The 26,371-nt window shown below is 43.0% G+C and overlaps 1 protein-coding gene across 2 annotated transcripts in view; it reads left to right on the top strand.

Annotated features, from left to right (window-relative positions):
* LOC137430955 (WASH complex subunit 2) overlaps positions 1-26,371 on the top strand; it is a 139,201-nt gene that overhangs the window by 91,714 nt on the left and 21,116 nt on the right. For both annotated transcript variants that reach the window (XM_078781226.1, XM_078781225.1), the window contains exons 17-21: positions 723-938; positions 1,756-1,916; positions 2,302-2,452; positions 2,857-3,027; positions 24,108-24,173. In XM_078781226.1, coding sequence (XP_078637352.1) covers positions 723-938; positions 1,756-1,916; positions 2,302-2,452; positions 2,857-3,027; positions 24,108-24,173 — 765 coding nt within the window. The remainder of the gene's footprint in view (positions 1-722; positions 939-1,755; positions 1,917-2,301; positions 2,453-2,856; positions 3,028-24,107; positions 24,174-26,371) is intronic.

Raw genomic sequence — 26,371 nt, 5'->3', positions numbered from 1 at the left:
AGTGGGAATTATTTGTGTTTGGAAAAATTGTTTGATGATGAATTGTATGTGAAATGTGTTGGGCAGTTTGCATCAGGCAGTAGTGTAATGGGGCTGATAGGGTGGCCGGGGTCAATTGCTCCCAAACTTTTTTTTGTCCACAACCCAAAATTTGAAATCGCGTTCACTTTGCGACCCAAATTGTGCCGGTACCTACGATAAAAATTGTCGGAGGAAACTCTTTCAACATGAAAACCCCCCTCAAAAAACGAGGTTTTGAGAAAGGGGGGCTGGAGGGGGGAGTTCAAGTTCGGGTAGCGACCCTGGGTTTGGGAACCCCTAGTCTAGAGGTGCACACACTCACCTCAAAGCTGCTAGCCTGGGTTTGAATCCCGGCCCAGCTATAAACTGTCATCCCGGTGTTTCACCTGCGGGGTGATTCATCAACACGTGTGCTCTCCCTCGGATAGACGTTAAACTTGGCGTCCCATCTGCCGCCATTAGTTGTTGGACATTAAAGATCCCACTGTGTCCTTCGCAAAGAGTAGGGGAGCTATCGCCGGCACCCTGAAGCCTGAACAAATTACAAATTCCTGCTCGAATATACAGGGGGAATTGCATCAGCGGCACAGCAAGCTATCCACAGCCATGTACTGCGTATGAAAGAAGAAGAATAAGAAAGTAGTTTCATGTAGAAAGTCAGTTTGTCTCTAACTTATTTTGTTTTTGGATCTCTTTCACAGCATGACATTTTTGCTGCAGTCAAACCGGGAAATAAGGCCCGAAACAATCCTACCTCTCTGTTACCGACTGGTTCATCCAAAACTTTACCTGCCTATCAGTTAACACGTGGGTCTCCAGCCTCACCATCTGGTCAGCAACCTCCCTCTCAACCAAAACCACCAACTTCCACCAAGAACCGTTTTTCGCGAGGGCTTTTTTCTGATGACGATGATGAGGTTTGTCAATTCATGGAGTAATCATCATTTGGCTATAACGATTTGACCAGTTTTCCCTGGCACTTGGCTTGCCTGCTTTGCCCACTGTCCCTTGGCTTGCCTGCTCTGCCCCCTGCCCCTTGCCCTGCGTGCTCTGGCCCTGCCCCTTGCCCTGCCTGCTTTGCCCCCCTGTCCCTTGGCCTGCCTGCTCTGCCCCCTGTCCCTTGCCCTGCCTGCTTTGCCCCCTGCCCCTTGCCCTGCCTGCTCTGCCCCTGCCCCTTGCCCTGCCTGCTTTGCCCCCTGTCCCTTGGCCTGCCTGCTCTGCCCCCTGTCCCTTGCCCTGCCTGCTCTGCCCCCTGTCCCTTGGCCTGCCTGCTCTGCACCCTGCCCCCTGCCCTGCCTGTTCAGCCCCCTGTCCCTTTCACTGCCTGCTTTGCCCACTGTCCCTTGGCCTGCCTGCTTTTCCCCTTTTCCCTTGCCCTGCCTGCTCTGCCCCCCTGGTCTGCCGGCTCTGCCCCCTGCCCCCTGTCCCTTGCCCTGCCTGTTCTGCCCCTTGTGCCTTGGCCTGCCTGCACTTGTCCCCCTGTCCCTTTCACTGTCTGCTTTGCCCCCTGTCCCTTCGCCTGCCTGTTCTGCCCCCTGTCCCTTGGCCTGCCTGCTTTGCCCCCTTGTCCCTTGGCCTGCTATGCCCCCCTTGTCACTTGACCTGGTCTGCCCCCACCCCAATTGCCTTTGCAGCCTGCCCCCCATTGACCTAGTGCCCCCCTTCCCATTGGCCTATTCACTCCACCCTTGCCTTATTTTCTCTTGGTACATCCCATTCTCACCACGTTTCCAGAGTTTCTGGGGAGCCCTTCCTGTGTCCAAGGCATCTTCAGGCCCAACAGACACACCAGCTCCTGCGAGTACCAAAGCTGGGTTGAGCCTTTTCAACGATGATGACGATGTTGATGATGAAGAAGACGGCCTTTTTTCAATCTCAAAATCAACTGCATCTGGGTATTGATTAATTCCTCATTAAGGTTCATTAGAGTTTTCTGCCCCCTGTCCCTTGGCCTGCCTGCTCTGCCCCCCTCCCTGTCCCTTGGCCTGCCTGCTCTGCCCCCATCCCTGTCCCTTGCCCTGCCTGCTCTGCCCCCCCCCCCCCTGTCCCTTGCCTGCTTTCAACACCATGGAATGTGTAAGCATCTTGGCTATTACAGCACACAGCACTTTAATCCTAGTGAAATGCAATCCGATAAGACATTTATACATCCCATGGCGTTGAAATAAACGCCTCTCTCAGAACGAAAGTACTTTTTCTTCTTCTATTTGTCCTCAGCTCTTTTTTTTCTTTTTTTCTTTCTTTTAAACAAGTCACTGGTGACTTTGTGTCGTTTTTCAGGCCCAAGTTCAATAAACCCACTGAGTTGTTTGCTGACGGAGATGTTCCCAAAGGAGTCTCAAACAAGGCAGTTGCATCGGACCTTTTTACAACCACGGAGCCTCGTTCCGTTCCACTGAACCCTCCTTCTCCTCCAAAACATGGCCGTCCGGTATGACCAAGTTGTGAAATATTACCTCGATAACTATTATGGGTACAGTTGGTTTATATATTCAAATACGATTGTTTATTTGAATAACCTGCGTGAAAATTCCTCACTCATCCTCTGTGACCGGCTCCGCTATACGGGCCACGTCCATGATTGCACTTCCTTGAAGTCGATGTAATATTCCTTGTTATGGACAGGATAACACTTCCTTAGTGGTTTGAATGGAATGGTCCGGCTGAGAGTGCAGCTCCGTTTTGGCAGAAGTCATCGCACACCCGTCCCTCTCATTTTTAATCCACAATTTTGAGTCACTCAATCACAGACGTCAATCATTCCATCACTTCATCAATGAATTTTAATGTTCTGATCGTTAATCATTTTGTTGCGTTTTTTTTATTTTAAATAAGGAGAATCTCGAAGAGCATGAAAGGAATTCTGGGAAATCTCAAGTTTCAAATTCCGAAGGTGGGCTCGACCAGCCCAGCAGCTTGTTTGATGCCGACGATGGTGGCGAAGACGACGCTGACGGCAAAGGTGCTCTTGACGAACGCAACCAGAGCTTCATGGCCGCCGAGCAGGTCGGTGTGAGGGTACTGGTGTGATTAGAGCGCGTTTATGTCACGGGATCGTTATTGGTGTCATTTAAGGATGTAGTACTGGTGAACAGGTGATTTTTTTTTGTTTGTTTTTTAGCTGAACAGTTTCCTTACAGTCTTATAAACAAGAACCATGCTATTATAGGTCATAGAAGTACCCCTAATTATTGAAAAATTCAAATTTCAATTCAATTCAATATAATATTTTGCATGAAATTTGTTATAACTTGGGAAATGCATCATTCTTTTGGGCTGAAATTTGGACAGGATATTCAGAATATCACTTCCTTTAAAATGATGAAGGCTTTTGTTTGTAGGAGTAGCCATTGTGGATTTATTGAAGGACAACCAAGTTTTATCTGGTAATTGGCATAATTAGCTAATTAGTGAACATTTGACATAATTTCACAAAATCCTCTCATCAGGTAGTAGAGTAACATGTATAATACATGTACCAAGTTTTGTGTGAAAAGAATGATAGGTGACATAGAAGATAGAAGTAGAAATGTGTTCTTTGTTTTTCCTTGTTTTTTATTGACGGTCTAATTTATGCAAATTATATGCATGTAATATGACAAAGAAGCGTTGAAACTGGTCTGAGTTAAAGCCAAGATTATATCTTTCAAGAAAAACTGAAAATTAGATATTAACTTGACTTTGTTTTTGTGTAAAGGCCTCTCAAAGGTACCGATGTAGTTTTCTCAATTTTTCACCAGTACTACACCCTTAATATCCGGTTGTGGTGTGTGCACCTGCCAGAAGTGTAATGACCGCTTCTTTGAATAATGATTTGTTTACCTACACCTCCGGTGGCCCCGATTGTAAACGTCAAAATGTTTCTCCTATTGTTCGAAAACTCCCCAAAAATAGCGTCTGCTTTGTACCGGCCTTATCGACAGAATTGGATGTTTCGTCAAATGTGTTTGGTTATTTTTTTTATCGTGTTGGTCTTGGCACCGGTTATAGCCCGACTCATCGAAGGACACGCCGAGATATCCATCAGCCATTGCTCATCGCTCCGCTGTCGCTCTGATTCACGGTACGGCATGAGTTGAGGCCGCTCAAGTGCATCCCCCGCATTTTTATCTCGTAGCAATCTTGTGTTTTGACTGCAATCCTTTAGCCGACGAGCCACGAACGAAGTCGAAAAAGAAACAAAATAAATAACTTTTCATCAAATTGCAGGAAATTTTAATAATGGCCGCCCTTGCGTTAAATGGAGTTTAATTCCCGCTTTGTATATTTGAATAGAGGGGTAACCCTCACGTTGTTTACACAGCATGGGTGTGCACTTGACAGTTTGATTCCCGTTCTGATTCATCAAGGCATGGGGAGCGTTCCACTGTGCTCTGTCTTTTGAAGGGGACGTAAAGCCGGCCGTCCTGCACGTGTTTGCTCAACTTGCCCCAATTTGCGTATCCCATGGTGTTTTTGAAGCAATGTGTTACAAGTCAGTATAATTGACCATAGTCTGGTTATTGGCCTTCTATTCCCCCCACCCCTTGGCCTTCTATTTTCCCCTCCCCACCCTTTGGCCTTTTATGTCCCCCTCCCCACCCTTTGGCCTTTTATGCCCCCTCCCTGCCCTTTGGCCTTCTATTTTCCCCACCCTTTGGCCTTTTATGTCCCCCTCCCCACCCTTTGGCCTTTTATGCCCCCTCCCTGCCCTTTGGCCTTCTATTGCCCCCACCCCTTGACCTTCTATTTTCCCCACCCTTTGGCCTTTTATGCCCCCTCCCCGCCCTTTGGCCTTCTATTCCCCCCATCCCTTGGCCTTTTATTTTCTGCACCCTTTGGCCTTTCATGCCCCCTCCCCGCCCTTTGGCCTTCTATTCCCCCCATCCGTTGGCCTTCTATTTTCCCCACCCTTTGGCCTTTTATGCCCCCTCCCCACCCTTTGGCCTTTTATGCCCCCCTCCCCACCCTTTGGCCTTTTATGCCCCCTCCCCACCCTTTGGCCTTTTATGCCCCCTCCCCACCCTTTGGCCTTTTATGCCCCCTCCCCACCCTTTGGCCTTTTATGCCCCCTCCCCACCCTTTGGCCTTTTATGCCCCCTCCCCACCCTTTGGCCTTTTATGCCCCCTCCCCACCCTTTGGCCTTTTATGCCCCCTCCCCACCCTTTGGCCTTTTATGCCCCCTTCCTGCCCTTTGGCCTTCTATTGCCCCCACCCCTTGGCCTTCTATTTTCCCCACCCTTTGGCCTTTTATGCCCCCTCCCCGCCCTTTGGCCTTCTATTCCCCCCATCCCTTGGCCTTCTATTTTCTGCACCCTTTGGCCTTTCATGCCCCCTCCCCGCCCTTTGGCCTTCTATTCCCCCCATCCGTTGGCCTTCTATTTTCCCCACCCTTTGGCCTTTTATGCCCCCTCCCCACCCTTTGGCCTTTTATGCCCCCTCCCCACCCTTTGGCCTTTTATGCCCCCTCCCCACCCTTTGGCCTTTTATGGCCCTCCCCACCCTTTGGCCTTTTATGTCCCCCTCCCCACCCTTTGGCCTTTTATGCCCCCTCCCTGCCCTTTGGCCTTCTATTGCCCCCACCCCTTGGCCTTCTATTTTCCCCACCCTTTGGCCTTTTATGCCCCCTCCCCGCCCTTTGGCCTTCTATTCCCCCCATCCCTTGGCCTTTTATTTTCTGCACCCTTTGGCCTTTCATGCCCCCTCCCCGCCCTTTGGCCTTCTATTCCCCCCATCCGTTGGCCTTCTATTTTCCCCACCCTTTGGCCTTTTATGCCCCCTCCCCACCCTTTGGCCTTTTATGCCCCCTCCCCACCCTTTGGCCTTTTATGCCCCCTCCCCACCCTTTGGCCTTTTATGCCCCCTCCCCACCCTTTGGCCTTTTATGCCCCCTCCCCACCCTTTGGCCTTTTATGCCCCCTCCCCACCCTTTGGCCTTTTATGCCCCCTCCCCACCCTTTGGCCTTTCATGCCCCCTCCCCACCCTTTGGCCTTTTATGCCCCCTCCCCACCCTTTGGCCTTTTATGCCCCCCTCCCCACCCTTTGGCCTTTTATGCCCCCCTCCCCACCCTTTGGCCTTTTATGCCCCCTTCCCCACCCTTTGGCCTACTATGCCCCCCAACCCCTTGGCCTGCTATGACCCCTGCCCCTTGGCCTACTATGCCCACCAGCCCCTTGGCCTTTTATGTCCTCTTCCCCACCTCTTGGCTTGCTATTTTCCCCACCCTTTGGCCTTTTATGCCCCCCTCCCCACCCTTTGGCCTTTTATGCCCCCCTCCCCACCCTTTGGCCTTTTATGCCCCCCTCCCCACCCTTTGGCCTTTTATGCCCCCTCCCCACCCTTTGGCCTTTTATGCCCCCTCCCCACCCTTTGGCCTTTTATGCCTCATCCCCACCCTTTGGCCTTTTATGCCCCCTCCCCACCCTTTGGCCTTCTATTCCCCCCACCCCTTGGCGTTTTTATTCCCCTCCATGCCCCTTGGCCTACTATGCCCACCAGTCCCTTGGCCTTTTATGCCCCCCTCCCCACCCCTTGGCCTACTATGCCCCCCAGCCTCTTGGCCTACTCTGCCTCTCTTCCCTTCCCACCGCCCCGAGGATTCAGCACACCCTATAGCCTTGGATGTTAAGCTTAAATGGGTTTCTAAACCGATTAAGGATCTAGTGAATGAGACGGTCAGGATTTCTATGGATAACAACACAACAACAACAACATGCATTTTAAGGCCATTTTCCCTGCATTTCTATGGATCTTGAGGTTAAATGCTTCTGCCAATCTTTTGCCAGATCTATCAAAGTATTTACCTCCAATCTTTTGCCAGATCTATCAAAGTATTTACCTCCAATCTTTTGCCAGATCTATCAAAGTATTTACCTCCAATCTTTTGCCAGATCTATAAAAGTATTTACCTCCAATCTTTTGCCAAATCTATAAAATTATTTACCTCCAATCTTTTGCCAAATCTATAAAAGTATTTACCTCCAATCTTTTGCCAGATCTATAAAAGTATTTACCTCCATTCTTTTGCCAGATCTATAAAAGTATTTACCTCCAATCTTTTGCCAGATCTATAAAAGTATTTACCTCCAATCTTTTGCCAGATCTATCAAAGTATTTACCTCCATTCTTTTGCCAGATCTATAAAAGTATTTACCTCCAATCTTTTGCCAGATCTATCAAAGTATTTACCTCCAATCTTTTGCCAGATCTATCAAAGTATTTACCTCCAATCTTTTGCCAGATCTATCAAAGTATTTACGTCCAATCTTTTGCCAGATCTATCAAAGTATTTACCTCCAATCTTTTGCCAGATCTATCAAAGTATTTACCTCCAATCTTTTGCCAGATCTATCAAAGTATTTACCTCCAATCTTTTGCCAGATCTATAAAAGTATTTACCTCCATTCTTTTGCCAGATCTATCAAAGTATTTACCTCCAATCTTTTGCCAGATCTGTCAAAGTATTTACCTCCATTCTTTTGCCAGATCTATCAAAGTATTTACCTCCAATCTTTTGCCAGATCTGTCAAAGTATTTACGTCCAATCTTTTGCCAGATCTATCAAAGTATTTACCTCCAATCTTTTGCCAGATCTATCAAAGTATTTACCTCCATTCTTTTGCCAGATCTATCAAAGTATTTACCTCCAATCTTTTGCCAGATCTATCAAAGTATTTACCTCCAATCTTTTGCCAGATCTATCAAAGTATTTACCTCCAATCTTTTGCCAGATCTATCAAAGTATTTACGTCCAATCTTTTGCCAGATCTATCAAAGTATTTACCTCCAATCTTTTGCCAGATCTATCAAAGTATTTACCTCCAATCTTTTGCCAGATCTATCAAAGTATTTACCTCCAATCTTTTGCCAGATCTATCAAAGTATTTACCTCCAATCTTTTGCCAGATCTATCAAAGTATTTATCTCCAATCTTTTGCCAGATCTATCAAAGTATTTACCTCCAATCTTTTGCCAGATCTATCAAAGTATTTACCTCCAATCTTTTGCCAGATCGATCAAAGTATTTACCTCCAATCTTTTGCCAGATCTATCAAAGTATTTACCTCCAATCTTTTGCCAGATCTATCAAAGTATTTACCTCCAATCTTTTGCCAGATCTATCAAAGTATTTACCTCCAATCTTTTGCCAGATCTATCAAAGTATTTACCTCCAATCTTTTGCCAGATCGATCAAAGTATTTACCTCCAATCTTTTGCCAGATCTATCAAAGTATTTACCTCCAATCTTTTGCCAGATCTATCAAAGTATTTACCTCCAATCTTTTGCCAGATCCATCAAAGTATTTACCTCCAATCTTTTGCCAGATCTATCAAAGTATTTACCTCCAATCTTTTGCCAGATCTATCAAAGTATTTACCTCCAATCTTTTGCCAGATCTATCAAAGTATTTACCTCCAATCTTTTGCCAGATCTATCAAAGTATTTACCTCCAATCTTTTGCCAGATCTATCAAAGTATTTACCTCCAATCTTTTGCCAGATCTATCAAAGTATTTACCTCCAATCTTTTGCCAGATCTATCAAAGTATTTACCTCCAATCTTTTGCCAGATCTATCAAAGTATTTACCTCCAATCTTTTGCCAGATCGATCAAAGTATTTACCTCCAATCTTTTGCCAGATCTATCAAAGTATTTACCTCCAATCTTTTGCCAGATCTATCAAAGTATTTACCTCCAATCTTTTGCCAGATCTATCAAAGTATTTACCTCCAATCTTTTGCCAGATCTATCAAAGTATTTACCTCCAATCTTTTGCCAGATCGATCAAAGTATTTACCTCCAATCTTTTGCCAGATCTATCAAAGTATTTACCTCCAATCTTTTGCCAGATCTATCAAAGTATTTACCTCCAATCTTTTGCCAGATCCATCAAAGTATTTACCTCCAATCTTTTGCCAGATCTATCAAAGTATTTACCTCCAATCTTTTGCCAGATCTATCAAAGTATTTACCTCCAATCTTTTGCCAGATCTATCAAAGTATTTACCTCCAATCTTTTGCCAGATCTATCAAAGTATTTACCTCCAATCTTTTGCCAGATCTATCAAAGTATTTACCTCCAATCTTTTGCCAGATATATCAAAGTATTTACCTCCAATCTTTTGCCAGATCTATCAAAGTATTTACCTCCAATCTTTTGCCAGATATATCAAAGTATTTACCTCCAATCTTTTGCCAGATCTATCAAAGTATTTACCTCCAATCTTTTGCCAGATCTATCAAAGTATTTACCTCCAATCTTTTGCCAGATCTATCAAAGTATTTACCTCCATTCTTTTGCCAGATCTATCAAAGTATTTACCTCCATTCTTTTGCCAGATCTATCAAAGTATTTACCTCCAATCTTTTGCCAGATCTATCAAAGTATTTACCTCCAATCTTTTGCCAGATCTATCAAAGTATTTACCTCCAATCTTTTGCCAGATATATCAAAGTATTTACCTCCAATCTTTTGCCAGATCTATCAAAGTATTTACCTCCAATCTTTTGCCAGATATATCAAAGTATTTACCTCCAATCTTTTGCCAGATCTATCAAAGTATTTACCTCCAATCTTTTGCCAGATCTATCAAAGTATTTACCTCCAATCTTTTGCCAGATCTATCAAAGTATTTACCTCCATTCTTTTGCCAGATCTATCAAAGTATTTACCTCCATTCTTTTGCCAGATCTATCAAAGTATTTACCTCCAATCTTTTGCCAGATCTATCAAAGTATTTACCTCCAATCTTTTGCCAGATCTATCAAAGTATTTACCTCCAATCTTTTGCCAGATCTATCAAAGTATTTACCTCCAATCTTTTGCCAGATCTATCAAAGTATTTACCTCCAATATTTTGCCAGATCTATCAAAGTATTTACCTCCAATATTTTGCCAGATCTATCAAAGTATTTACCTCCAATCTTTTGCCAGATCTATCAAAGTATTTACCTCCAATCTTTTGCCAGATCTATTAAAGTATTTACCTCCAATCTTTTGCCAGATCTGTCAAAGTATTTACCTCCATTCTTTTGCCAGATCTATCAAAGTATTTACCTCCAATCTTTTGCCAGATCTATCAAAGTATTTACCTCCAATCTTTTGCCAGATCTATCAAAGTATTTACCTCCAATCTTTTGCCAGATCTATCAAAGTATTTACCTCCAATCTTTTGGTCATCTGGCAAACTTGGGAAGCTGACTCTTAACCCCGTTGTTCAAACCATCGGGGTAAACTCTTCGAGGTAATCCCTGAGGTACCCCACTATTTACAACCTCCAAGCCTGACATCCTCCCACTCACAACCATTATTTTTGTATTATGTCACAAATCCAGTATTCAATCGTGTGAGCTACTCCACCAGCTATTTTGTAAGCTCTCACCTTACATAACATCTTATATGGAGTACCCCATCAAATGCCTTCTGAAAGTCTAGATAAACTACATCCACTGCACTTCCCTCATCCACCCAATTGGAAACTGACAAAGAACTCTTAATAAATTAGTTAAACATGACCTCCCTTTCGTAACTCCGTGCTGACTGCCTCCAATTAGTTTATATTTATTTACATGATTCCTCATTCATCTGATCCCTCTGATTAACGTCACCCTGTCCCCTCCGTCAACGTCCCCTTGTCCACTCCATCAAGGTCACCCCTGTCCCCTCCGTCAACGTCACCCCATGTCCACTCCGTCAACGTCACCCTTGTCCACTCCGTCAATGTCACCCCTTGTCCACTCCGTCAATGTCACCCCTTGTCCACTCCGTCAACGTCACCCCTGTGCACTCCGTCAACGTCACGCCTGCCCACTCCATCAACGTCACCCCTTGTCCACTCCGTCAACGTCACCCCTGTCCACTCCGTCAACGTCACCCCTGTCCACTCCGTCAACGTCACCCCTGTCCACTCCGTCAACGTCACCCCTGTCCACTCCGTCAACGTCACCCCTGTCCACTCTGTCAACGTCACCCCTTTCCACTCCATCAACGTCACACCTGTCCACTCCGCCAATGTCACACCTGTCCCCTCAGTCAACATCACCCCTCTCCACTCCATCAACGTCACCCCTTGTCTACTCCGCCAACGTCACACCTGTCCACTCAATCAACATCACCCGTGTCCACTCTGCCACCCTCCTCAATACTCTTGGATCCATATTCTCTGCCCCAGAGCTTTATCATGTTTCTTTTTCGAGCTGTTTCTTAACCTTCTCCACTTTTTCCTGGAAGTCCTTTAAAAGCCCTTCTTCATCCTGAGAAAGATACTTTCAGCTTTTGATATTTCCCCTGACTATTGTTGTGTAACTGTTGAAGCAAAATCACTTTAACCTGCCTGCTATCGCACTTTCATTACAATCCAATCTCCTTGTGCTTTTCCTTTATGGGCCCACACTTTTCTTAACCTGTTTTTTTTTTTACTAATGAAGACTTAAGGGATCACATCCCTTGTGTTCCACCGTTCGGAGATAATGCGCCCCATTGTTTTTTGCATCCAATATCGAGACTCGTGGAACAGAGAATAAAGCGTGGGAACTAACACCAGCACAGGCACCTCGGCTCGGGGAGTGAGGGGGGAGGGGGGGGGGGGTGGGGGTAGAAGAGTTGCGAATGAAGAATGAGTGAGGGGAAGAATGCTGGATACAATGTCGAAAGGGTAATACTAAAACAGTAATTCTAAAGGGTAATTCAAACGTGCAATGTCAAAAGGGTAATAAAAAAACAGTAATTCTAAAGGGTAATTCTAAAGGGTAATTCTAAAGTGTAATTCTAAAGGGTTAATTTCCTTTAGGTTTAGGTTTAGGTTTAGGTTAGGTTAGGTTTAGGTTTAGGTTTAGGTTAGGTTAGGTTAGGTTTAGGTTAAAGGGTTAAATTCCAAAGGATCCTGGGTTCGAATCCCGGTCGATCGCTGAATTAACGGAAGGGGGTTGACTCAGCCTGTTCATCCTTCCGAGGTCGGCTAATTGAGTACCAGTTCACTGGTAATTCCCTGCTTGTCGTAAAAAGGCGACAAAAAGGGTTGGCGGCAGGAAGGGCATCCGGCCGTAAAACATTGCTTCAAAAAGGGGACCAAAAAAACAACAACAACCACGGTCCCCGAAAAAGGCCAACCCCCGCAATGGCCTCTAAATGTGGTTATTATTATTATTAATTCTAAAGGGTAATTCTAAAGAGTAATTCTAAAGGGTAATTCCAAAGGATAATTCAAAAGGGTAATTCTAAAGGGTAATTCCAAAGTGTAATTCTAAAGGGTAATTCTAAAGGGTAATTCTAAAGTGTAATTCTAAAGGGTAATTCTAAAGGGTAATTCTAAAGGGTAATTCTAAAGGGTAATTCTAAAGTGTAATTCTAAAGGGTAATTCTAAAGGGTAATTCTAAAGGGTAATTCTAAAGGGTAATTCTAAAGGGTAATTCTAAAGGGTAATTCTAAAGGGTAATTCTAAAGGGTAATTCTAAAGGGTAATTCTAAAGGGTAATTCTAAAGGGTAATTCTAAAGTGTAATTCTAAAGGGCAATTCTAAAGGGTAATTCTAAAGGGTAATTCCAAAGTGGAATTCTAAAGGGTAATTCTAAAGGGTAATTCTAAAGGGTAATTCTAAAGGGTAATTCTAAAGGGTAATTCTCAAGGGTAATTCTCAAGGGTAATTCTAAAGGGTAATTCTAAAGGGTAATTCTAAAGGGTAATTCTAAAGGGTAATTCTAAAGGGTAATTCTAAAGGGTAATTCTAAAGGGTAATTCTCAAGGGTAATTCTAAAGTGTAATTCCAAAGGGTAATTTTAAAGTGTAATTTTAAAGGGTAATTCTAAAGGGTAATTCTAAAGGGTAATTCTAAAGGGTAATTCTAAAGGGTAATTCTAAAGGGTAATTCTAAAGGGTAATACAACAACAACAACATGCATTTTAAGGCCATTTTCCCTGCTAGAGCGGGGGTTAGCCTTGCGGTCCCCATGACAATCTTCTCCATTTTGCCCTATTTTCTGCATCTCTCCTTGTTAACCCCCTTGCCCGCATTTCTTCTTCCACCATCTTTAGCCAAGTCTTTCTCGGTCTTCCCCGTCCTCCACTTCCTTCAACATTCATTTCCGTCACTCTTCTCAACCAGTCACATTCATCCTTCCTCAACACATGACCAAACCATCTCAACCTGTTCCTCTTCACAGCATCAATCACAGGCTCTATTCCCATCATCTTTCGCAATTCATCATTTGTCTTCCTCTCTCTCAACGATACTCCTCACATCCACCGAACCATTCGCATTTCCACCCTTTCCAGCCTTCGTTGCTGCTCTACGCTCATTACCCATGTCTCACTCCCATAAACCATAACACTTCTCACACATGCAGCATACACCTTTCCCTTCAGCTTCAACGACACTCCCCTCCTCATCAGCACGCCACTCAGTTCCTGAAACTTCTTCCATGCACATCTCACTCCAGCAACCGTTGCCGAGTCTGATCCACCTTCTCCATTCAGCATGTCTCCGAGGTAGCAAAATGTTTTCACACCTTCCAGCTTCACGTCGTCTCCAAGATCCAACTCAACATTTCCTCCATCTGCAGCTCCCTCTGTGCACACCTTACATTTGAATGTAGCTGCCACACTGGTTAATGACCCTCTCAGACCACTACATTTTTGATGAACCCACTCAGCGCACATTGTACATTGAATGAAGTTCACTCCGACACCCTTCCTGCACACAGCACAGGGCCACTTCCCAGTTCTTTCCACCTCACCACATGCTTTACCACTTGCCATCACCTTCGTCTTTCCTATATTCACCTTCAGACCTTTTGTCTCCATACATTCCTTCCACTTGTTCATCTTTTCCTTCAGTCCATCCATACTTTCCGCAATCAACACCAGATCATCTGCATACAACAACTCCCACGGTAAACCCTCCTTTACGTTCTGAGCCAGCACCTCCATCACAGCTACAAATAGTAGTGGACTTAGTACCGACCCCTGATGCACTCCCACCTTCACCTCAAACTCACCACAGGGGGGGTTGACTCAGCCTGTCATCCTTCCGAGGTCGGCTAATTGAGTACCAGTTCACTGGTAATTCCCTGTTTGTCGTTAAAGGCGGCAAAAAGGGTTGGCGTCAGGAAGGGCATCCGGCCGTAAAACATTGCTTCAAAAAGGGGACCGAAAAACAACAACAACCACGGTTCCCGAAAAAGGCCAACCCCCGCTTTGCGGGGAATAATGGCCTCTAAAGGTGTTTTTTTTTTGTTTTTTTAGTACCGACCCCTGATGCACTCCCACCTTCACCTCAAACTCACCACTGTTCCCGTCCTTCGTCCTTACAGCTGTGCGCGCTCTATTTTACATTGCCATCACTACTCTGATCAACCATTCCTCCACTTCTAACTTCCTCAATGCCCATGTCAATACTTCGCGTGGAACCCTATCGAATGCTTTCTCCAGATCAACAAACCCAAGAAACAACTTCTTCCTCTTCTCCATGTACTTCTCCTGCAACTGCCTCACAATAAAGAGCGCGTCTGTCGTTCCTCTTCCTGGCATAAATCCAAACTGCATTTCGTCGATCTTCACCTTCTTCCTTATCCTCCTCTCCAACACCCTTTCCAATACCTTCATTCCATGCTCCAATAACTTTATCGCTCGGTACGAGCCACACTCCAGAGGGTCACCTTTCCCCTTGTGTCGAGGGACGAGGGTACTCAGTTCCCAATCCACCGGAATGCGGCCTTCTTTCACCACCAGATTACAGATCTCTGTCATTCTCTTCACACCCCAACTTCCTGCTGCCTTCAACATATCTCCCACAACTCCCGTCGGCCCTCCCGCTTTTCTACTCTTCATTGCTTTTATCGCTTCCTCAACTTCCTCCTCAGTTATCTTATCTGCCGGTCCTAAAACTGGGTTACTCTCTATGTTGCCATCCCATTCATTCTCTGTATTCAACAGCATTTCCATATATCTTTTCCATCTTCCTTTAATTCCATCTGGGTCCACAACGATTTGTCCCACTTCATCCTTCAAGCAACTCACCCCCATCACATCACACCTCTCTTTTGCTATCTGCTTTGTAATCCTGAATACCGCTCTCTGACCCTCTTCCGAATCCAAGCGTTCTCCGAACATTTTCCTACATGCCTCCTGCGCCTTTGCTACCTCTTTCTTTGCAGCCTTCTTGGCTGCCTTATAACTTTCATGCTCTGCTTTTTCTGCTCCCGCACCCTCCGCCTTCTGCTATTCCTTGAACTTCTTCCTCTTTTCGTCAATCCTCTTTCCAACTTCATCATCCCACTACCATGTTTCCGAGTGCCTCGGTGGTCCTTTTGTCCATCCACATACCTCACCAACGGCTCCCAACAGACTATCTTTCATTGACATCCAACCACGTTCAAGCTCAACCACATCATCCTCTACCCTACTCAGCCTCTCTTTTAATGCCTCCCTTACTGTCTCCTCTTTCAACCTCCACACCTTCATTCTCGGTTGGTACTTCACCCGCCGAGGTCTCCTCGCACCTTTCACCCTTATGTCGCAGACAACCAAGTGGTGTTGTGAAACAGCCTCCTCCCCCGGGATCACCTTTGTGTCCCGGAGGTGCCCCCTATCTCGCCTACGCACCATCAGGTAGTCAACGGTTGTCGTCGACGCACCTGACGTGTATGTAACAAGCTTATTATCCCCTTTCTGGAACTGAGTGTTACAAATCAACAAATCAGCTCCATCCGCAAACTCCAAAATCCTTTCACCTTCTCCATTTCTCACACCATATCTGTAACCCCCATGAACTCCCTCGACATGAAAATTCTAAAGGGTAATACTAAAACAGTAATTCTAAAGGGTAATTCCAAAGGGTAATTCTAAAGGGGAATTCTAAAGGCTAATTCCAAAGGGTAATTCTAAAGCGTAATTTGAAAAGTTAATTCTGAAGGGTAATTCTAAAGGGTAATTCTAAAGAGTAATTCTAATGGGTAATTGTAAAGGGTAATTCTAAAGGGTAATTCTAAAGGGTAATTCGAAAGGGTAATTCTCAAGGGTAATTCTAAAGGGTAATTCTAAAGGGTAATTCTGAAGGGTGATTCTCAATGGTAATTCTAAAGGGTAATTCTCAAGGGTAATTCTAAAGGGTGTTTCTGAAGGGTAATTCTAAAGGGTAATTCTAAAGGGTAATCCTAAAGGGTAATTCTAAAGGGTAATTCTAAAGGGTAATTCCAAAGGGTAATTCTAAAGGGGAATTCTAAAGGCTAATTCCAAAGGGTAATTCTAAAGGGTAATTCTAAAGGGTAATTCTAAAGTGTAATTCTAAAGGGTAATTCCAAAGGGTAATTCCAAAGTGTAATTCTGAAGGGTAATTCTAAAGGGTAATTCTAAAGGGTAATTCTAAAGGGTAATCCTAAAGGGTAATTCTAAAGGGTAATTCTAAAGGGTAATTCTCAAGGGTAATTCTCAAGGGTAATTCTAAAGTGTAATTCTAAAGGGTAATTCTAAAGGGTAATTCCAAAGGGTAATTCCAAAGTGTAATTCTGAAGGGTAATTCCAAAGGGTAATTCCAAGGGGTAATTCTAAAGGGTAATTCTAAAGGGTAATTCTAAAGGGTAATTCTCAAGGGTAATTCTAAAGTGTAATTTTAAAGGGTAATTCCAAAGGGTAATTCCAAAGTGTAATTCCAAAGGGTAATTCCAAAGGGTAATTCTCAAGGGTAATTCTCAAGGGTAATTCTAAAGTGTAATTCTAAAGGGTAATTCCAAAGTGTAATTCTGAAGGGTAATTCTAAAGGGTAATTCTAAAGGGTAATCCTAAAGGGTAATTCTAAAGGGTAATTCTAAAGGGTAATTCTCAAGGTAATTCTCAAGGGTAATTCTCAAGGGTAATTCTAAAGTGTAATTCTAAAGGGTAATTCTGAAGGGTAATTCTAAAGGGTAATTCTAAAGGGTAATCCTAAAGTGTAATTCTAAAGGGTAATTCTAAAGGGTAATTCCAGAGGGTAATTCGAAAGGGTAATTCTAAAGGGTAATTCTAAAGGGTAATTCTAAAGGGTAATACTAAAGGGTAATACTAAAGGGTAATACTAAAGGGTAATTCTAAAGGGTAATTCTAAAGGGTAATTCTAAAGGGTAATTCCAAAGGGTAATTCTAAAGGGTAATTCTAAAGGGTAATACTAAAGGGTAATTCCAAAGGGTAATTCTAAAGGGTAATTCTAAAGGGTAATTCTAAAGTGTAATTCTCAAGGGTAATTCTAAAGGGTAATACTAAAGGGTAATTCTAAAGGGTAATCCTAAAGTGTAATCCTAAAGTGTAATTCTAAAGGGTAATTCTAAAGGGTAATTCCAGAGGGTAATTCGAAAGGGTAATTCTAAAGGGTAATTCTAAAGGGTAATTCTAAAGGGTAATACTAAAGGGTAATACTAAAGGGTAATACTAAAGGGTAATTCTAAAGGGTAATTCTAAAGGGTAATTCTAAAGGGTAATTCTAAAGGGTAATTCTAAAGGGTAATACAAAAGGGTAATTCTAAAGGGTAATTCTAGAGGGTAATACTAAAGGGTAATTCCAACGGGTAATTCCAACGGGTAATTCCAACGGGTAATTCCAAAGGGTAATTCTAAAGGGTAATTCTAAAGGGTAATACTAAAGGGTAATTTTAAAGTGTAATACTAAAGGGTAATTCTAAAGGGTAATTCTAAAGGGTAATTCTAAAGGGTAATTCCAAAGGGTAATTCTGAAGGGTAATTCTAAAGGGTAATTCTAAAGGGTAATTCTAAAGTGTAATACTAAAGGGTAATTCTAAAGTGTAATTCTAAAGGGTAATTCCAAAGGGTAATTCCGAAGGGTAATTCTAAAGGGTAATTCTAAAGGGTAATTCTCAAGGGTAATTCTAAAGGGTAATACTAAAGGGTAATTCTAAAGTGTAATACTAAAGGGTAATTCTAAAGGGTAATTCTAAAGGGTAATTCTAAAGGGTAATTCTAAAGGGTAATTCTAAAGGGTAATTCAAAAGGGTAATTCAAAAGGGTAATTCTAAAGGGTAATACTAAAGGGTAATACTAAAGGGTAATTCTAAAGGGTAATTCTAAAGGGTAACACTAAAACAGTAATTCCAACAGGTAATTCGAATAGCTCTATGTGAACCAAACAGCACTGGAGATGAACTGAGCCCTTAATCTTCAGACATTGTCACTAATAGAGATTCCATTTCGAGTGACTCCGATGAACCAGGTGCTGTTTTAAGAAGTTGTAAAAATGCCCCCGATTGCTGAATTGAGCCATTAGATAGTTATCCCCTTTCTTTCTGTGTCCAACGGTGTGTCTTGGGCAGAATTCCCTGTGTTGAGCTGAGATTTTATACTTTGTTGTGATACATGGTCTTTGGCTCGTAATGACGCTGCCCCTCCCCCCCACCGCCCCCCCCCCCCCCCACACACACGTTAACACAGCCACTGAGCCAACCGCTGGGAGTACAAGCGACGTCATAACATTGGCGCCACTTTTCTCACTGCACTTAGTGGGGCATTTCCTCGTGAGAAATTTCCTCCTCCCCATGGATGCCAACTGATTGGGATTGTCCGTGCTCTATCCTTTTAAATGCTGGACGTCAAGCAAGGTGCAGCACGTACCATTTTATAAGTCTTTCTTTGGTATGATCCAAATCGGTCGTGTGTGTGTGTGTGTGTGTGTGTGTGTGTGTGTGTGTGTGTGTGTGTGTGTGTGTGTGTGTGTGTGTGTGTGTGTGTGTGTGTGTGTGTGTGTGTGTGTGTGTGTGTGTGTGTGTGTGTGTGTGTGCAAGCACTTACGTTTTAAAAATGGTTTTCTCTGCAACCGCTTACCCGTGTCCGAAGGAAGCGGTTCACTTTGGCATTTTTAATATGACATTGGCAAAGGTTAGAAACAAACGAAACCCTTTTGAATTGCCCTTTAGAATCGCCCTTTAGAATCACCCTTTAGAATTACCCTTTAGAATTACCCTTTAGAATTACCCTTTAGAATTACCCTTTAGAATTACCCTTTAGAATTACCCTTTAGAATTACCCTTTAGAATTACCCTTTAGAATTACCCTTTAGAATTACCCTTTAGAATTACCCTTTAGAATTACCCTTGAGAATTACCCTTGAGAATTACCCTTTAGAATTACCCTTTAGAATTACCCTTTAGAATTACCCTTTAGAATTACCCTTTAGAATTACCCTTTAGAATTACCCTTTAGAATTACCCTTTAGAATTACCCTTTAGAATTACCCTTTAGAATTACCCTTGAGAATTACCCTTGAGAATTACCCTTGAGAATTACCCTTGAGAATTACCCTTGAGAATTACCCTTGAGAATTACCCTTGAGAATTACCCTTGAGAATTACCCTTGAGAATTACCCTTGAGAATTACCCTTTAGAACCTATTAGAAATACCCTCTGGAACCCATTCGAATTACCCTTTAGAATTGCTCTTTCGAAGCCATTAGAAATACCCTTTCGAACACATTTGAATTACCCTTTAGAATTACCCTTTAGAATTACCCTTTAGAATTACCCTTTAGAATTACCCTTTCGAATTACCCTTGAGAATTACCCTTTCGAATTACCCTTGAGAATTACCCTTGAGAATTACCCTTGAGAATTACCCTTGAGAATTACCCTTGAGAATTACCCTTGAGAATTACCCTTGAGAATTACCCTTGAGAATTACCCTTGAGAATTACCCTTGAGAATTACCCTTTCGAATTACCCTTTCGAATTACCCTTTCGAATTACCCTTTCGAATTACCCTTTCGAATTACCCTTGAGAATTACCCTTGAGAATTACCCTTGAGAATTACCCTTGAGAATTACCCTTGAGAATTACCCTTGAGAATTACCCTTTCGAATTACCCTTTCGAATTACCCTTTAGAACCTATTAGAAATACCCTCTGGAACCCATTCGAATTACCCTTTCGAATTGCTCTTTCGAAGCCATTAGAAATACCCTTTCGAACACATTTGAATTACCCTTTAGAATTACCCTTTAGAATTACCCTTTAGAATTACCCTTTAGAATTACCCTTTAGAATTACCCTTTAGAATTACCCTTGAGAATTACCCTTGAGAATTACCCTTGAGAATTACCCTTGAGAATTACCCTTGAGAATTACCCTTGAGAATTACCCTTGAGAATTACCCTTGAGAATTACCCTTGAGAATTACCCTTGAGAATTACCCTTGAGAATTACCCTTGAGAATTACCCTTGAGAATTACCCTTGAGAATTACCCTTGAGAATTACCCTTGAGAATTACCCTTTAGAATTACCCTTTAGAATTACCCTTGAGAATTACCCTTTAGAATTACCCTTTAGAATTACCCTTTAGAATTACCCTTTAGAATCTCCCTTTAGAACCCATTGGAAATATCCTCTGGAACCCATTCGAATTACCCTTTAGAATTGCTCTTTAGAACCCATTTGAATTACCCTTCAGAACCCATTTGAATTACCTTTTAGAACCCATGACAATTACACTTTAGAACCCTTTAGAATTACCCTTTAGAACCCTCTAGATTTACTCATTGGAATCCTTTTGAGTTAAACAGTGGTTTGGAAAGGTACTTCGTCATTTTTTTCGGATGGGAGGAAGGACATAGCCAAATGTTGAAGTGGCTTCACCGCTAAAAAAAAATTGGAGATCTTCTCTGAAACCGCTCAACGAAAAAAAATTAAGACTTGACATATGTCATCAACTCCCCATTCACAGTCTCCATTCCGATGTATTATCCTCCGACTCATTACTTCACAATATGGTGAACTGGTTGAGGACCGACCCTAGGTCATTTTGAAACCCGACGTAATATTTGTATTTCAACCCGTCAATAACTAGAGAATTACCCCGCGCAGTGTGCCGACGAGAGGCAAATTTAATTGGTCGCGATGACGTAAAATGCCGTAATATTTCGGCCAAGTACCGCTAAACGGAAGTGTTTTGAAAGTTACAAAATGGTGATTTGTGTTCTACAGTGTTCAAGTATATAATTCAATTTAAATAAAATAAAGATTTTAAAGGTTGTAGAAAAAAACAATTCAGATGTTTCCTGCCGTTGATGCAGCGCCTTTTATACCGCTTTATTTAACGCGTTGCATTAGTTATTCGTACCTGTTGTTTGTGTCCTTTATAGCGTCCTTAAAAACAGCAAGTTTCCTGTTTGGGATGAATTTTAATTGCCAGACAGAGTAAAAATATTATCCCGCTACTCTGTGCACGTGCGCGATCGGGACGGATTCAGAGCCAACGTCCCGATAAACTACAGGTTTGGTTTCTGATTCATGTTCCGATTCGTGTTCAAATATAACGTTCAATTCCAATTCAGTTGTTCCTCGATCATAAACTGCTGTTTGTAGACAGGACAGACAGAAGTGAGTGAACAAATTGCTTTAACCCTGCTTTTTATTTCGCGTGCTCAGGGTAAAAATGTTTCATAATCCCATAAAAATTGGCACTGGGGGGGGGGGGGGGGGGGGGAAGCGGAGTGTCCATGGCATTGGCCCTTCAAGCTAGAAACCCATTTTAGACACGTGTTTAATTTATTGACGTGTTTCGCATCTCGATCTGAACCGATGACTCTCCGCGTTTTAATTCCAAAAGATTTGTCCATTATCTGCTGATCTTTTAATCCTCGTAAGGTACGCACGTGTCTCTACTTGCAGCCTTTGTCCTGTCCATGATTTATGTACAAGTTCATCAAAGAGCCTAAATAATAAAAGGGTTCATCACACATATATATTTTACGCTGCGACATTTAACTGCATAATGTTAACATGAGAAATGGGGTGAAAATGAAAAATGGGTTTAATTTATTATTATTTCAACCAAGTGCACGGCTTAATGAGCTGCTTCCTGCTGAAGGCCCGAGTTGGGCTTGAATTTAACTTTTTACCCTCGCCAGAGGAGAGGGTATTGCATTTCAGTCCGTTTGTCTGTTTGTCTGTTTGTCTGTTTGTCCGCACAGAATAAATATGATTTTCTCTGCAACGGTTGGTCCGATTGACAGGAAATTTTCACCATTGGTGCAACTCCACTTGTAGAATTTTTTAAATGATCATTATGACGTCAAAGATCATGTGGTTCAGCTGCCATATTGTAAAACCTAAAAACTTTGCACCTCGATATCTCGGAAAGCGCTGAATCGAAAAAATTGAGACATGGCTCATTGGAAAGAACTCTCCATGGGGAATAAAATATGTTAATGATGATGTCGTCATAGGTGCCTCCATTATGACGTCATAATTCGACAAGTACAAGACTTCATCCGATCAAGATGAAATTTCTTGAGCGCCATGTCGGCATAAACTGGTGGAGAAAAAAAATAATGATGACGTCATCGGTCACGTGGTTCGGCCGCCATCTGGTAAAAACCGAAAAACTTTGCACTTCTATATCTCTGAAAGCGTTGAATAGAAAAAATTGAGACATGGCTCATTGTAAATAACTCTCCATGGGAAATAAAATTTGTTAATGATGATGTTATGGGTGCCTCCATTATGACGTCATAATTCGACAAGTACAAAACTTCATCCGATCAAGATGAAATTTTTTGAGCATAATCTAGGAATAAATTAGTTTAGAAAAAAATAATGATGACGTCATCGGTCACGTGGTTCGGCCGCCATATTTGTTTTAACACAAAAGCCTTAAAAACATTGAAAATACATCCTGGTGAGGGTTTGCAATCTCTGATTGCTCTTTCTTGTTGTCATTGTGATGCAAAGCTGCAACAAATGTCTCAGGATCAAATCGCAATGAATAAAACTACGTTTATTTATTTATTTATTTTTACGTCCAATTTGAACCTTTTAGCTCTAAGGTTTGTCTCTACTGTTCTGGATAACCAGATGTACTGAGCAGTTCCATCCATTCAGAACACGAGAGATGCATGTGGGGCCTTTTGTTCGAAGGAATCCTCTTGGTGTGGCCAATCATTCTGTGCAGTTGAAACCTCTCATGAGTTACTGCAGCAAATAATAATAATAATAATAATAATAATCATACAATATATCTGATTTGGGAAGGTCATGTCCTTGGATTCCGCTGATATTTTACATCGTGTGAAGGACCACGTGCTACATTCCAGCCTCTCGGCTTGCATTTCCTCCTCCATCGAGGGGTTGTTCACTTCATTCAATCTCCGAAATTCCAGGAAGTTAGACCTTTGCCTTTTTTCTTTTGTAAAGGCCTCACTGTATGGATCAAGCAGTCAGGCCCTTGTCCTTTGCTCATTATCCCTGGTCTCTGTCCATATCTGTGTGCTGCCTGTGTGCCCCAGAATCACCGTCCTGCTCATATCAGAGAGAGAGAGAGAGAGAGAGAGAGAGAGAGAGAGAGAGAGAGAGAGAGAGAGAGAGAGAGAGAGAGAGAGAGAGAGAGAGAGAGAGAGAGAGAGAGAGAGAGAGAGAGAGAGAGAGAGAGAGAGAGAGAGAGAGAGAGACAGAGACAGACACAGAGACAGACACAGAGACAGACACAGAGAGAGACACAGAGAGAGACACACAGAGAGACACACAGAGAGACACACAGAGAGACACACAGAGAGACACACAGAGAGACACACAGAGAGACACACAGAGAGACACACAGAGAGACACACAGAGAGACAGAGACACACAGAGAGACAGAGACACACGCACACTGAGAGTGTGCAGGCCGTGAATATAAATTGTGTCCCCAACGTTTGTACCAAAGTATCTCATTTAGAATCATTCAGCCATTGCAGAAAATTAATGTTGCGTGTGCGAGGCAACATCTGAAATACGAGATGGAAGTGGCAGTGATTAAAATGTAACCATTACACCAATTACTAATAATTTGTCCGATGCTGTGTTATGGATGAATCAAAGGTATTTTATTGTCGGCCTAATGCAGTAACGCAAGGCACTGATACGCTCGTCGAGCCGCTCCTAGAGGCGGCGTGAGCACCTAGAAACACGTGCCGTCACCTTGCTTGTCATGAAGTCCGCCTGGGTGTGTATGTTGTCGGCAGGATTAAACGGGCTCTGTGTGGCACAGCGTGGCAATAACATCAAATTGATATCATGTTCTCACTGAGTTGGTCGATTTGCTCCCTATACTGTGTGACATAATGCTGCCCCCCTATTGTGTCCTCTTCTTTTTAGGCAATCTCGGTTGCATCGTGTTCCGCACACAAAAAGGGTATTTCATCAGGGATCGGGAAATTGCAGGTAAGGCTGTTGTGCGTTTTATATTGTACGCAACTTTTAAAATTAAATTATTTATGGTTGGTACAAATGGCTGGTGATCTCGTGGGTGGCACATACCTCTGCCCTATGGTTGAAGGCCGTCTGTGGTGGTGGTGTTGTTTTATTTCATTATTTATTTACTCATTATTTCTTTATTACTCAGCGATTATCATTATTTATTATTTTTTTAGCAACAAATATATATTTCCCCAGCATTAAATAATGAAAGCGCTGTGTTCATACCTGTCACCTTCTCCAAAGCACCTTTGTTTGCAATGTTTTCCTTGCAGGGATGACATGTGACTCAGCTGCAGTAACTTTGAAGGTGTATGTTGATATTTTTTGTGATCGGCATGACTGAGAATGTTTGAGAGTAAAAGCCTCACCAACTGTGCTTGTCGCTCAGGGTGAGGCTCAAGTCCGGTGTTTCGACAACCAAGCGTTCTCCTTCTGGGACAAATACAGGAAACATGTGCCAGGCATTAAATAGTCTCGAGAGGGAGGTGCAAGAGAGTGGGGTGTAAGGTCATTGGGCAAAGGAGGGCGTCATCTCTGTTCTTCAAATTAACACCACGAGTGTGCCACCACGATTAACACCCAATCTATTCCAAAACAACCACGAGTGTGCCTCCTTAGCTGGGTTAAATGTTGCAAAGAAGGAAAAGGGGGGAAGTGAGGAAAGGAGGCGAAGAGAAGGAAGAACGAAGAAGAAATGAGGGAAAGAGGTAGAATTGAGGGGAGGAGGAAGAAGTGAAGGTTTGATGATGAAGAGGAGGAGGAAGAAGAAGAAGAGTCCAAACATTTCACTTATCACTCTCTACCATAAAAAAAATAAATCAGAATGCTGTTTTTGGATTCCTCAGGTTGGATGACTGAAATCGGCTGATTGGTCCCAATCAAAGGCATCGTCTCACTGGACGGCTTGGCCTGATGTTTTATCTTTAACTCTCATGTCGAGTGCTACGTTTCATCCAGGAAATGATCTCACGACTCAAACAAGGAAAATACAAACAATAATCACCAAAATTTAATCGATTTGTCCTTGTCGCACACCAAACCTGTCACCACGTTTCAACCAAATCCATCCATAACTTGAGACATCCTGCTCGCAGACAGACAGACAAACAGGGGTGAAAACATAGCCTTCGTGCACCTTCAGTGGTGGAGGTAACTAATTGCTCAATCATCCAAGGAACATCATGTAAGAAGAGAAGAAGTAGAATCACCTTTAGAGGCCATTTTTCCCCACAGAGCAGGGGTTGTCTTTTTTTGGGCACCATGGTCCCCTTTTTGAAGCATTGTTTTATGGCCGGATGCCCTTCCTGCCGCCAACCCTGTTAGTCACCTCTTGCGACACACAGGGAATTACCAGTGAGCTGGTACTCAATTTGCCGACCTCAGAAGGATGGCAGGCTGTGTCAACCCACCTGGTGTTAATTCGGCGATCGACCGGGATTCGAAACCAGGATCCTAGGATCCCAAGCCGGCACCCTAACCGCTAAGCCAACACCATCCCATGTTTTGTTATTCATGTAATTGCTGTGACTATAGATAGCATTGACTACCTTTTATTTTGAACCCAATCCTCCATTGATGGTCAGGTACCCAATCCTCCATTGACGGGCAGGTATCCTGTCTTATTCTGATTAGTGGGAGCCTTCATCAATAATTGGAATAGATTCTATAAATCAATCTGGATTTGATTACTGCGCAGGTCACTAGTTTCAAGTATCAACATGTCTTATTCTTACTGGTGGGTAAGAATAATAAGAATTACTCTCTTACCTTACATTGAGCAACACTTGAGAGGTGAGTCTACAGATTGTGGTTAATACGAATCTCGCACAGGTAAAACAACAACAACAACAACAACAACAACAACAACATGCATTTTAAGGCCATTTTCCCTGCTGGAGTGGGGGTTGGCCTTGCGGTCCCCATGACAATCTTCTCCATTTTGCTCTATTTTCTGCATCTCTCCTCGTTAACCCCCTTGCCCGCATTTCTTCTTCCATCATCTTTAGCCAAGTCTTTCTCGCTCTTCCCCGTCCTCTACTTCCTTCTACATTCCTTTCCATTACTCTTCTCAACCAGTCACTTTCATCCTTCCTCAACACATGACCAAACCATCTCAACCTGTTCCTCTTCACAGCATCAATCACAGGCTCTATTCCCATCAT

Source organism: Myxine glutinosa, chromosome 7, assembly GCF_964187855.1.
Source record: "Myxine glutinosa chromosome 7, kmMyxGlut1.1, whole genome shotgun sequence".
Lineage (NCBI taxonomy): Eukaryota > Metazoa > Chordata > Myxini > Myxiniformes > Myxinidae > Myxine > Myxine glutinosa.
The sequence above is the reverse complement of the archived record's forward strand: the minus strand, read 5'-3'. Positions and strand labels throughout refer to the sequence as shown.